This window comes from Malaclemys terrapin, chromosome 2, assembly GCF_027887155.1.
Source record: "Malaclemys terrapin pileata isolate rMalTer1 chromosome 2, rMalTer1.hap1, whole genome shotgun sequence".
Taxonomy (NCBI): domain Eukaryota; kingdom Metazoa; phylum Chordata; order Testudines; family Emydidae; genus Malaclemys; species Malaclemys terrapin.
Window position 1 is genome coordinate 185,656,107 of NC_071506.1, and position 14,498 is coordinate 185,670,604.

A 14,498-nucleotide genomic window follows, 5' to 3' on the forward strand; every position below is an offset into this window, starting at 1 on the left:
CCACTGTCAGAGTCTGCACTAGTATGGAATTTTTTTTTCTGGCTGAGCATATTAAAAACGAATACAAAGTATTTCCATTTTTCTCATCTGACACATGCTGTTACTTTTAAGTCCTGGAAGAAGGCTCCCTGGAATCTGTCAGGCAAAATGTTGAGAATAAAAGGATGCTGCTAGGAGACCCCCAAGGATAAGACAGCCTCTTGTATAGAAAATTTGGCTTTGTCAACTCTTGTAACAGTCATTTGCATTCATTTTGGGTTGTTGAGTCAATAATTTAAAATGCTCCTCATTCCAACTAGTTTCTGTAATATCTATCTGATCAAACACATTTCTCAAGTGCTAGAGAATCTGAGAGAATGAAATAATAGGTCAGACACAGAAAGATGGGATCAGCAAAAAGGCGATCACATGAGTAATGGGTTCAGCTATTCTAAATGACTGAGTTAAACAAGACACAGGGCTAACTTGATAACATCTCCACTTGCAGGCTGAGCTGGTAAAGGAGAAGGGCAAGTGTGACAATCAGGGTCCACACACCCTGGAGAGAAAAGGGGGTCCGAACCCCAGAGAATAAGCACCTGAATTAAGCAGTTGTATACAATGTTATTGTGCATAAACTTACGTCAAGTAAGGTCTTTTATGAAAGCTTGTAATGTTCTGAACTTGATGGTCATTACGAGATTTCTATGCAGGGGATGGCTATGAACATTTGCATGTATATGTGTGTAGAACATTGTAATTGTAACTGTGGTGCAACTACATCATCATAACAGGAAGTGATGTAATTAGGCAGGCAGTGGCTAGCTGTTTACATAAAACCAACTTAAAGTACCCATCCATTGTCCAACCAGGAAGACACAATAGTGGAACACTGAAGTTATTGGAAAGGAGGGAGTTTCCTTCACTCTGAACAATGATGAGTCGTCATGGCAGGAGAAAGAAATTAAAAAACCTTTTTAAACAGGTTTTGAGGTTTGGTATCCAGAAACTGAGGGCTAGCATCTACGCAGGGTGCTGTCTGTGAAACACTGGATCCTAGTTATGACAGGGTGAAGTAATCAGGAAGGGAGTGCACCTTTTCTAATACAAGCTACCTACTGTTTTTGCCAAGTTTCCCAGCATGCCCTCACATATAGCTGTTCACAGACAGCATTAAGGCATCCAAAGTTACAAGGCAGAGGTAACAGGTACAGAACCCCTTATCAGCCTGGGTGATCTCCAAAGTGTTACAGCAAACTAGTCCAAAATATTTTTGTTTACCTTGATCACGTAAATGGTGGGGGGAGAGGGGAGGCAAATTAGGCCCCGGACAGGGGCACTAGTGGAAAAAGAAAAGAGTCAATCAACCTCCTCAGACTTGGTGTCTCCTGCACAGGGAGCAGTCAGAATCCTAACATTTCTGCTCCACCAAACCCTTAATGTAGCTGGTTTTCTAGATATGAAAATGAGCCACATCTTCTAGTGCATGCAGCTTATGCTGTGTATAGCAACAAGGGGAAGAGCAGTCGGAGAGCAGGTTACAATTCCATTAGTCTCCACCTATCATGGGCACTAGTTGAGATCATCTGCCAGAAAATCCAGAGCAGGATAGTTATGCACACTTCCTCTCCCTCTGCACCATCTGAGTGTCAACAGCAAAAGTCATGGGAAATTGTAGGGTTAAAATTAGACAGAACTCAGTCAGCACAGTGAATTCACTAAAAAATTATCAACACAGAGAAGTGAACATTTACAACCTATTACTGGTATATACATGATCAGGCCATTGGAAATAAGCTTATATAAACAAACTGTCCTTATGCAGAGTTTCCTGAGGAACAGTTGAGAACCTCAGTATACCATAGAAAACATTCTTAACGTTACATCTAAAAACAAAACAAAAAAATGAACAAAAATCTTACAAAGGGATCTCAAACCCAAACTCCTCTTGAGTATGTGCAATGCTGCATGTGGAAGCACTTGCACATACCATATTCCAGCACTGTCACCCGTGTACATAGGTGAAAGACTCCATCACTTGCATGAACAGGTTATTGCTTTCTGTGCATGTCCATGCTATAACCAGCTAAAAATGTCAGATGAAAGAAATATGGTCCTAACTATCTGCAATATGCACAAGTTAAAAAAAAAACGTATTGACAATCAGGAAACCACCATTTTGGCAATTTGGTGATGCAAAGTGCAAGTTTTCTTGCTATTCCCCAGGTGACCCACAAACTTTGTTTTGCTCCACTTCCGAGACAGATGCTACAAGAAGTTGGCTTAGTAAGAAAACACGGGGTTGCTGAGTCTTCCTGCATGGCCCGTTTACTTCTTTGCCTCCTCTTCCCCATGTATAGTGGAACTGCAGAGATTCTGCTGTGTTTGGTGCAATCTCTGGCTTTGAAGAAGGCCAGAGGATTTGGCCCCAATATATTATAACTGAGCACTAGAGTTTCTCTTTCAAATAAAGAGTCTGGCTGTGCAAAGTGCTAAGCACAGTCAACTTCCATTGACACCCGGTGACATTAAAAAGAAAAAGGGATATTAAGAGAATCCACCATGACCCTTGTTAAGTTGTTCCAATGTGATTAATTCCTCTCACTGTTAAAAAATTATGCCTTATTTCTAGTCTGAATTGGTCTAGCTTCACCTTCCAGCCACTGAATTGTGTTATACCTTTCTCTGAAGAGACCATTATTAAATATTTGTTTCTCATGTAGGTACTTAGACTGTAATCAAATGACCCCCTTAACCTTCTCTTTGTTCAGCTACATAGATTGAGCTCCTCATGTCTATCACTATATGGCATGTTTTCTAATCCTTTAATCATTCTCATGGCTCTTCTCTTAACCCTCTTCAATTTATCAACATCCTTCTTGATTTGTGATAACAGTATTGCAGCAACAGTCAGACCAGTGCCAAATATAGAAGTAAGGCCATTTTTGACATAGAGTGCCACGACCCCTCCCTTTTTGCCCACTCGATCCTTTCTAAATAGGTTATAACCATTGATTCAGGCCGGTTATTCCTGTGCTACAGAAATTTTGCTGGCTTCTAAGTGTGGGGCTATGGGTCATTTCATGGTACTCATTTTGCTGTTCCTTTGAATGCATAAAGCTTCCCAGCTAGCTTTTGCAGATGATTACAGCATATACACAAGCTGGCTGAAGGTCTAGTATATTCAGAGGTGAAAATAAGCCGTTCCGGACCAAGAGCTGGTACCCCGTGCCGGACTGGACTGGCTTCTCTGGAGGTGATTTAAAGTGGCAGGTGCACCAGGCCCTTTAAATCCCCGCCAGTGCCCAGCTGCCGGAGCCCCGGGAGCCGCGCTCCAGCGGGTATTTAACGGGCCCGGGCTCCCGCAGCCGCCGGAGCCCTGCCGCCGCTACCCCAGCCCAAGTCCGAGCCCTGCCACCCCGGGGTAGTGGCGGCAGGGCTCCTGCAGTGATTTAAAGGGCCCGGAGCTTTGCGGCAGCCGGAGCACCAGGACCTTTAATTCGCCCCGGGGCTCCCAGCCGCCTCTGCAGGTGGTAGCTCTTGGGTGATTTAAAGGCCCTGGGGCTCCCAGCCAAAGCTGGAGCCCAGGGCTTTAAACTGTGAAAGGCCTTGCCTCTTCCTGTTGAGGCCACGCCTCTTCTGGTTGAGGCCGCACCCGCTCAGGACTCCAGCGTACTGGTAAGTCCTTTAAGTTACTTTCACCCCTGAGTATATTGTCCACACAATAGAAGTGTAACAGTGCAGCCCTGGGGCCTGATTCACAAAGGTACGTAGGCAGAAGTGTTATAAAACTTTCTCACTCCCTAGTGCCGTCTTGAGTGCTATGAAGAGAGTTTGCTTTGCTAGGGGCTCTTAGAAAGAGGCTCCCTATGTCCTTGTATCTCCCTCAAACCTTATCCACTAAAGCAGCACAGTAGAATTTAGATCAAATATAACATGATACATTTTATTCTATCATGCTCTTCAGCAGATGCCCCCTCCCGCTATCTCTTTTTCATTAACATATTTATAGAGAGAGACTACAGTTGCAGTAATAGTCCCAAACTCATTAATATAATCTAAATAGTAATGAAGATGCCATCTAAATTACATCTAAATTAGATATATTGTAAAGTAGCCAATACATCTCCATTATAACTTCATTTAACTGCATACCTAATGGTGTACTGTTGTTTGGATGGTGTCACACCATAAAGTATACATGAAAATACCTCTCATCTTGACTAAGCCCAAATGTGGGACATGATGTCTGACAAAGACATTAAAGTGACACACACACACACACACACACACACACACACACACACACACACACAATATTCATGCAGAAAACTGAAAATGCTGTGGGATTCCTTCATTTAGCATTAATGACACTCTCTGTCCTCATTTTCATGAGTCTTTATTTATGATATAAATAATTTTCCACAGTTGAAAGTGATGTGACTCCTTAGTTTGTGCGGGATATAGGTAACTCAGACTGAAATAAGGGATATATGAGAGATTTGTACACTAATATATACATTGTGACTTCATCCAAACCACACAGTTGGTGTTTCTCACCTGAGCACCTCCTCAATGCACACTTTAAACTCTCTCAACTCTTCCCCTCTCCCGCAGAACCAGGAAACTAAAACAACTCTTCACATTCATAGATAGACAGCCCTATCTCTAGTCTCCAACGTTCCTTAGGAATACTTCAAAATGTGTTACCTTGATAATTCTAACTCAAGTAAAGAGCTCTCCTCTTCCTAAATTAGAGTCCAATCCAACTCCCACTGACTTATAAAATCTAAGGCCTAGATGCTGTGAACTCCTGACCATACATTTAACATTGCACACAAATAATCCCACTGAAGCCAGTAGGACTAGTCACGTTTGTATCTATCAATAAAGCACTGCAAAAATAACATGCATAATTGATTCCAATTATTAAACCAGAGAGTTTTCCAAAGCAGTAACAGCACTCAGGTAAATTATATATAGGAAGAGACACTGGGACTCTCTTGGTACTTTCTTCAGATTTACCTCCGAACTAAGGAACTTTTAGTATTGGATATTAATCCATCCTATTAACTTTGAAAGATATCATAATTTGTTAATTTTGGATCTATCACTTCTGAATAGGACTGATGAATATAATGCCTAATTCATCATCCTTATAGTTCTCTCTCTCTCTCTCTCTCTCACACACACACACACACACACACACACAGTGAGCCAGATCCAACTTTCACTGAAGTCTAAGGAAAGACTCCATTTGAATTTCATAAGAGTTGGACTGCATCCATATAAACTGGTGACTTTCATGTGAATAATTACAGAACTAGTGAAAATTTCAAACATAGAATGAGTTTTAATACCCTATAATTAAAAAAAAAAAACATTTTGCCCAATTTTCTACAAATTGTCCCCCAAAATTATGTATTACCCTTCAGAGTAAATTTAGCAATTTTAGGAAAACTCATATTATTAGCTGAAGTTATAGGAGTTTATTGCACTTTCAGCTGTGATCCTGAAAAGATCTGCACACAAGCAAACCTGCAAAGCTCAGTTGACTATAGGACTAAATTCTGCTCAGATTCTGGTTAAGTCACCAAAGTATCAGAGGGCAGAATAGCACACAGCCTTCATAGAGTACAAGTCAATGGAGTTCCATGAGGAAGCAAAAATCCACCTGGGGACTTATTGAAGGAGGAACCCTACCAATGCTACTTCAAGCTGTCTGTTGGCTGTTGAAGTTCTGATAAAAATCAGAGAAGCTTGTTTTGAAGAATCTCCAACCAGAAATAGTAATTTTAATATTGATAGGCCAAGCCTTGAAACATTGCAGTTGTCATGATTTTAATTAGGTTGGTAGGTGGGACAGATAGTGATGCTGTTGGAACTTGTACTCTTTGAATAAATGTGTTCCAAATTCTACTCTCATCTACTATGGTGATTTCATTGGATTTGTACTAGTGTAAATGACAGCAGAATATAGCCCTAACCATTTCCACTGAGATTTGAATTAAGCAATGTGTTGTGGTATGAGACAAATGTAATAAAGATAAATATTTTTTAAAAAACTATGCCAATCCAGTGTGATAACTAGTTGAACATCCCAAGAGCCGTGTATTATTTAAGCTCAACTCCAATTCTATTTAGTTTTACACATAGGCATAGTTTGACTTCTATATTTGGGGGGCAGCTCTAGCCAGGCCAATGGGGCTGTGCATGGGGGGGCAAATTCCATGCCTGCCCGAGGCTTACAGGGTTGAGCCCACTGTGGGATCACCGGGCACCTGCCTTTGTTAGGGTCTCGCACAGGTACCCAGGAGAAATTTAACCAGGACCATAGGGAGGCTAATGTGCAGGAACCCCACACCCAGGGAGGGGGTACTAGAGGGGTGTGGTGTGTGTACTGGGAGGGAATACTGGGGGGGGGTGCTCGAGGACCTGCAGCCTCACATTCAAGGTGGGGGAGAGTGTTGCACTTCCCGTAATGGTGACAGGGTGGGCGGGATTCAGCAGCTGCGGGTGCAGGAGAGGGCCAAATCGGGGCACGGAGATGGCTCTTTCTGAGCTGTAATGTCTGCTCCCTAAAGGAAAAATCCCAGACACTGCCTCTTATTTGAAAAGTTTGCCTGGATGGAGAGCGGACTATCAGAAAAAAGAGGCAATGTCCAGGAAAGCCTGAACGTATGGTAACCCTGGCTTGGGGAGAGGGGGGAAGCAATGCCCCCCTGCACCCACTTCAAACTCCACCCAAAGCTTTACAACATCATGATTTAAAAGAAACTTTTAGGGCTGCTTTAAAAAGCAGATTAAAACTTCATATAATAATATACAGTTTCACACTGATAACAAATGACCCATTTTCTCATCCTTTCCCATTCAGTTAATTACTGTTTTGGAACATTAAGTGCACTCAACTTTATGTCAGGCATTTAATTCCTGTTGCTGACAAATCTGTCTAGTGAAGGATCAGATCCTTGAAGTTATTGCTTTAATAGATTATATTTACTTATGCAGCAGTGCACACCATAAGTCACCTGCTCGCTTGCCAACTCACTGTAAAACAAAATGAACTCAGATTGCTTTCCACCTTCGAATCAAACAACCATGTTCCCTTCCTTCTTTTGTTAACACAGACACTTTAACAGTAAGCACTCAGAGAGCTTGGCCTGGAGCACAGCATAATGTGTGGGAGTGAGACAACAAAAACAACAATTTCCATTTCCATAGGAACTGCTATCCTCAAGGATTCACAAGCATTACATCTTACAAATTTAAGCTCAAATACACTGGGATCACTTCATTCACCACTGAAATTTAGCCATTTCTGAGGTGCAGTACAGCAGCTGTACTGCAAGGCTGCCCAAGAGTCTAGGACAGGAAGTGAACTCTGGCATAGCATACCTAGGTCAGTTTCACACAAAACTTTTTTTTTTCCTAACAAGGTTTAGATTTAGTTTGAATTTCAAGGGAAGGTTGAAGGTCAGTTATTATATATTATTTACTATAGCACCTAGGCAGGCCACTCATCCGGTATGAAACTAGACTGTCCTGTTTGTCCCGCATCTGATACCCTGACAAAACTGGATATGCCTTTTTTAGGCAACTAGGACCAGATTTGCAAAGGTATTTAAGTCCCTTTTGAAAATGGGACCTAGGCACTTATGAAAATGTGCAGCTCTTTTTAAAAAAATATATAAATAATTATATAGGGGCATTTGACTCCAGTTAAGATTCATCATATTTTTGCTGCTAAGGAGGTGCTCTGTTGGAGGGGTTACAAGAAAGAGGGAACACACTCACACATGTTGTAGATGTGTCCGGGAATTAGAAAATATTGGGAAGACAGGATTAGGAAAGATACCTTATGACAAAATGCTCTTTCCTAGAGATCCCCTGACCTGCTTACTTAATGCTCCAGTCAAGGATCTACTTTTAAACAGAAAAACACATTCATTTCTTTTTTATTGTTAACTAGACTTTGGACTGCACGGTATTAGAAAAATGACTCCTCCTCCTCCTCCTATGGAATTGTGGTATAGTCAAATATGAACTTTCCTTGTAATGGAAAAGCTTTCACACTAAGTACATACACAGGAAAAGTGCCAAAAAGTGGATCAGTTTATAGAAATTTGGTCACTTTTCCCCAGCCAGTAAGCCAGAGTCTTTAGGTCTTTGAATATTAAGCTGATCCTGAATAAGTAATAAACAACATAGTATGTCAATGTTTTATTGTAATTTTGCCTTAATAAAACAAAAAGTTGTGTTTTTTTTAAATCACCCTGTGGCTTTAGGAGCCATGACCCTAGACACAGGTTTATAGTGCCTTTGCTTTGAATTGGACCTGAACCAAAGATGTCCCTCATGGCAAATTTATTACAAAGGCTCCTCTAACACAGTTGCTACTCTCCCAACAATGACGAGGCAGCTATCCTCCTTCATTAGCTCATTCATGCTCCTGCTATCTCTAATTTTCCCATCTGCCCTATTTTGCACTGGACGAATTCCAGCATTGGGGTGGAATATGTTTATTCTGCACACATTGCACTCGATATAGGAGTCAGTCAGCTTGCTTAGAGCAATGTTGTGGGCATATCACGTACATTTTCCACATCAGGGCACTTCTCCTTAAAACTCCCTGCTTGCAATACGAAGGAGCCTACAGGTATGATTTCAAAAGGTGTCTAAGTGAATTAGGAGCACAATTTCTACTGACTTTCAGTGGGACTTGTGCTCTTCAGTCACTTAGGTACTTTTGAAAATTCCACTCCACAGCTACTGTCAACATTTGTGCCTCAGTCTATTATATACGTTGTACCATATGGACAAGTACATTACAAGGATGTATTGCCATCTGTTCTGTTGGACAGAACAGAAAAGGTTAAGAACCATGTTTCACAGCATTTTAAGACTTTGCTGCCTAATTAAATAATCAAGCTTTGATTTCTGCTTTAAGTTACATTTATGACCAAAACATATTTGATGACTTATGTGAAACTTATGAATATTTAACAGCATTCTCTTAAATGAATGTACAGCTCTAAGAGACATGACAGAAACTGTTCTCCATTAAATGCTATAATAATAGACAGATAGTACAGTTGTGCTAAAAGCTGATCATAAATGGGGAATTGTCACTGGATAGAGATGACAGGTAATTTTCGCCAGGAGGCTTAATGCAATAACAATTATCTCTTAATATATTTCCCTTAGACCAAGGGGAACAAATCTTTATGTTTGCAGTACTCTGGCCATCTTTAATCCAAAACTAATGAGGTGGGTTGACAACACTGAACAGCTAAGGAAAAGACTGGATGCTGAATTCTAAGTAGCTATCGTAAATGGTGCTTGGCACTGTTTACATGGGGATGCCTTGTTAAGACAGCAAGCTGCATTTTCAGGTCCAGCCAAGCTCTGCTACGCACAGGGCCCAAATAAAGGGGCAAATGTGGCTGTTGCTAACTTTACCGCCCAACTTCAATCCTGGAACTACATGAGGGGTTTGCTGTGGCCTCCAGAGCTACCCTAACTTGGGCCCAGCTGCAATGTCTCCCCAAAGGCCTTCCTTGGAGTTGAGACTCAGCCAGTGCAGCCGTACTCTGACCACACTGCATTCCCCCCACAGGCCTCCTATGCTGGGTGGGGGCTGCAAATTAGTGGTGAAGAGCTGGCTTTGAAGTTATTTTGCTAAGAAGCCATAATGGTGAAGTGAAAAGTGAAGATGCTATGTATGCAGACTTTTAATTTTAATTCTTTTATGGTTTGTGGGCCAGGCATTGCTCTCACACTGGTGTAATTCTAATAACTTCAGGGAAGTTACTCTTGATGCAAACTGGGATGAGAGGAAAATCATGCTACTTTTAAAACTTCAAAGAAATCAATATATTTTGGGGTGGGCAGAGAAGATTCCTTAGGAGCAAAACTGTTGAAGACAAATGTCTGATTTAAAAGGTGTGTTTTCCAGTACAAGAAAATGAAACTCGCGTGAACTGTATGGCCCAACCTTGCTCCATCTATTCCTTGCAAAGCTAACTCATGGATAATTACCTTATGGATACATTGTTTTGGAACCCCACGCAGGCTGCAGTAATAATAAAGGTGCTCCCAACCAGTTAGAAGTTCATCCAGGGCATCTTGCTGTGGGCAGTAGCCAATCAGAATCCCTTCAGACCTAGCAGACAATATATCCATTTCAGATCTATTTAAAAGAAAAGCAAAATATTTAAACACTTGAGTGTGATATTCCTTAGTACTTTAGCCCTGGTGTTACTGTTTTACAGCCTTAATCCGTACAAGAATAAGTATATTCACCTTAGAATTCTAAGAAGAGTGATGGGAGTAGAATAGGCCCAGCTCCCATCTCTCTCTTCTCATTACTTTCCCTGAGATGAGCCCAGCAGCTCACTGTGCTCTTTCCCCTTCCATTTCTTCCCCCTCTCTAATCCCACAGTCCCACCAGAAGAGGATCCTCTGGTTCCAGTGAGCTTCCCCATTCTGCAGCTGGTTTAGCTCCCCAGCCAGCAGCTCCAATTGGAGACAGAGCTACTTCTGGGCTCCATGCTATAAAGTATGCACCTGGCCTAGTACTGTCACTTGGAGACACCCATGCTCTGCTGCTTCTCCACATGAGGTAGGAAGCAAGCCTCCTGTGCAGGCCTTGGGAAAAGCAGGGGAAAGATGTGGTATGTAATAATTGACTTCATAGGTGTACCTTCCCCCGCCACCTCATTAAACCATCTTCATGAAACTCTTCTTTAATACAGAAGAATGACCAGACCTGAAGATGTAGAACACTTCAGGAACAGCCAGTTTCATAAGGGGTAAGGCTAGTTATGTGCCTTGTCTCAAGCACAGCAGAGTGCTTATACTGACTGGTAAGCAGATCCTTCAGTAATTTACAGAGAGAGGTATGGGGGGTGTGTGTGGTGTGTGTGAAGAAACAAAAACAGAGATATTAATTGCCTAATAGTTTAAATGATGATATCCAGATAAAAATCACACTTGTCACTTATAATTATCTCCCTCATTTCAGAGTCTTTGGCCTCAGCTTTGTAGCTGTACAACATTACTAGAAACTGCATTCGTTGCTAAGAAGCAGCCTTGATTGCAACGGTGTCTCATTACCCATAATGATGCTAATGTACCCTTATTTATTCCAATACCTAATCCAACACTTGGTGGTGCTGATTGAAATTTACAGAAAATGATTCAGACAACCAGCGCAACTATATAAAAAAGCATCTTGATTTTTGACAGGTCTAAAGTCTGATGAGCTCGGGTGTGCAAGTGTGTGTGGGGGGGTGGTAATAATAATTAAAAAAAAGGCTTTGAGTTACAATATGATATTCTTTTTATTTTCCCATAGTGTTTCTGTGTTGCTATGAAACTGATTAATAAGGTTGAATACACAGGTAATCATTTGGAAATGGAAAAGCAAATGTTCTATGTAGATGGGCTACAAATTCCAAAATTGTAGAAAGCATAAATATGTATCTGCTAATCCTTTACAAAGCTCTCTTGTCTGGGGAGACATTAGTATAAACTGTGTATTTTACAGGCTGAACCATAGTATCGAAGTATTTTAAATGTTCTCAGAATTTAATTTATCATCACATGATGCACCTTGCTGGGGACTTGTTGGAATGGACTTTTTGCTCTTAATACAAAAGATATGTGAGTTTGCATTGAACCAAGAAGTGCATGTGGGAAGCTGTTAAACTCTAAAATGTGACACAACAAAATGAAAGTCAGGATTAAACCTCACCATTTGCCTATGGTCAGTTCAAGGGTTGCTCTTTAAAAAAATATATATAAACATTACAGAATTTCTCCCAGCACAATTTCAAGCATATCTAAATCAAATTAAATGTTTTTTAAAGCCATCTGCACCTTAGGGCATGGATTTACTTACTAATGTGGACTATATTAGCATAAATTGGCAGAGACAGTGGATTCCTTCCATAATGAACTCTGACATGCAGAAATTCTATTTATAGTCAATTCCTTCCTGGGCACCAAAGACATTGTAAGAGATACACAGAGCAACCTCAAATTAAGGCAAACAGAGCAGAGCAATACAAACCTTCCTTTTGGCACAGCTGCTCCTTTTGGAGCACTAAAGTCTTGACTTGAGGCAATATGCAAGGCACATATGTAGGAGACCAAATTAAATGCTGGGGTAATTTTGCTAACTTCTGGAAACTTTCATTAGGGAGGAATTTAGTTTAGTGAGTCTAGTAACTGAATGGGAAACCCCCTTCCAGAATGGTTCTACCATCTGGGTGGAAAAGATCACCTATGGAAGCAAAATAACAAACAGCCAAAACATTCATTAAGTCTCAGTTTGAGTGACTATGCCTCAATAGGGATGTACTTTAGCTAGTTTTCTATTTTGCTTAGGGCAATAGAACCCATTTAGAGTCCCTGGCTCCACCGATTGTTCAAGACAATATCAGTATCTTGCTTCCAGTTCAGCATAAAGACGTAGAAATACAGGGGGTCCCTATGGTGAAGTATAACTTCCATAAAGGTGGGACACATTGCAAAGGAGTTTGAAATATTTTGCCATGTAGTCTTGCACACTTTTGCCCCGATCATGCAATTAGACCAACTAGTGCAGACCTTGTACTTATGTGGAGTCCTAATGGGTACAAAGGTCCTTGCTAGAAGATCCAATAGCAACATTAGGGCCTTTGTTTTTTTATTGCCTTTAGCTCTTTACAAGATAGAAATATGTCATATATGCTTTACAGAGGACAAAAAGCCATTTGAGGTGGTGGGTGTTTGAGACTTTACCGTTATGTATAGTGTGATGCCTGTTCTTCCCTCAGTGCAGTATAAGCAATCTCACTGACTGGGATCTCCAAATCAAAATGACTATGGGATGAGTGCTTTTTAGCTTTGCCCTATGCTTTTGTTGCATGCTGAAAAAACAAGTTAATCAAAACGACAGCTTAGTTTTCAAATGCTCTCCTGACTCAAGGAAGGAAACCACCACTCCCCACTGCTTTAAAATAAATTGACCTCCAAGGAAATCTCATCTTTCCATTTTACTTTCATGTGTACAGGAGAAATTAGCATTCCACCTGTTAACATGGTGTTACACCAAAAATCCTCCTCATTATCTGCTGTACTGTAAAGGGTTTTGCATTCAAACCATAATTATCCTTAATTTATATTTTAAAGCTATTAGTTGCATTAATTATATTCTCCTCCTCCTCCCTCAGCACATACACATATAATATGCATGATGTTATTAAGCTAATCCATGTAAATGAGAAAAAGAGCAGGAAGAGAAAATAAAGTTGATTTTATATATGAAGCAAGATTCTATGATAACAGAGTCCAGGCTCGGTCTGTCTATAGCAATTGGATATATCAATAGACACAGTGTTTCTCAGCATAATACCAAAATAGCCTAAGCTTACAGAAAACTTGCATCTAAATTGCTTTAAAAACATCAATGACCTTTAGTGGTTACCTTTTAAACTTGTCAATAGCTCTAGGTAATACCTTAGAATACTGCATATACTGAAGTAAAGTTAATTATCTAGGCACTCTCTCTAATAAGTATATGAGCAATTAGATAATGCGCCAAATGTTGAGGTAACCTTATCTAAGGCAGAACTAGTAAGACTTAAGGTTGCATGTTGTAATAATAAAATAATTAGACTTAGCTCTTCTATAGCCTTTTCATTCACAGATTGCAAAGTGCTTTACAGAAAAAGGCATTTTTACCCTCAATCTACAGATAGGGAAACTGAGGCATGAAAAACAATGTCACACATTGATTCAGTGACTTAACAGAGAATACAGCAAAGATGTAAAAAGTTTATTGACAAAGGGGTCTAATGCCCCGTTGTCCGACTCTAGTTTTATGCTGGTGGCACTCCACTGATTTCTCCATTTTGTTCAGCAAGATGATGTCATATCTAAATAGACTTAGTTTTCTATCCTTTAACCAAACTGTGAAGATGTCTGGACTTTGATATGGAAAAGAAGCAGAATTCTTATATGAATGCAGCAGCATAGAAATCACCCACTCTCAAAAAACTCTTCCTCTTTCATACATGTTCATTCAGGAGCCAGGCTGCCACACCCAGGTGGCCTGGGTGCTCACGGTATACTGAACCTTGGATTAGGAGAGCCTTCATTCCAAAGGGAAAGACAACAAGGGTACTCTACAGAGAGATTCAGCAACTCCGCTAAACAAGGCCCTGCAGTACTTGCTACACCTAAAGAAGAATTTATGAATTGATTGGCTGCTGGGCTCAAAATTTCTTTGGCTAGCAGGGAATTGGAGAGAGTACTGAGGAAACCATTGGTTTCTGTGGAATCTGAGCATATAATATTCAATTCAAGCAAAAAGTCCAGTTTTCTAGGCATTTTAGCCAAAGCAGGAGATACTATTGACAAAGGCTGGTGGTTTCTTCTTCTCTGCCATCTAGAAGATGTAATCTTTATTGCAACAGGACAACTGCCTGCTCTGGGAAGCTAACAGGAAAAATAAGAACTCTTCTCTGTGA

At 40.6% G+C, this 14,498-nt stretch overlaps 1 protein-coding gene across 1 annotated transcript in view; it reads right to left on the reverse strand.

The window, feature by feature from the left end:
* The window catches only part of ABCA13 (ATP binding cassette subfamily A member 13), a 281,687-nt gene that overhangs the window by 22,229 nt on the left and 244,960 nt on the right, over positions 1-14,498 (reverse strand). The window contains exon 57 of the mRNA XM_054018854.1: positions 10,021-10,171. Coding sequence (XP_053874829.1) covers positions 10,021-10,171 — 151 coding nt within the window. The remainder of the gene's footprint in view (positions 1-10,020; positions 10,172-14,498) is intronic.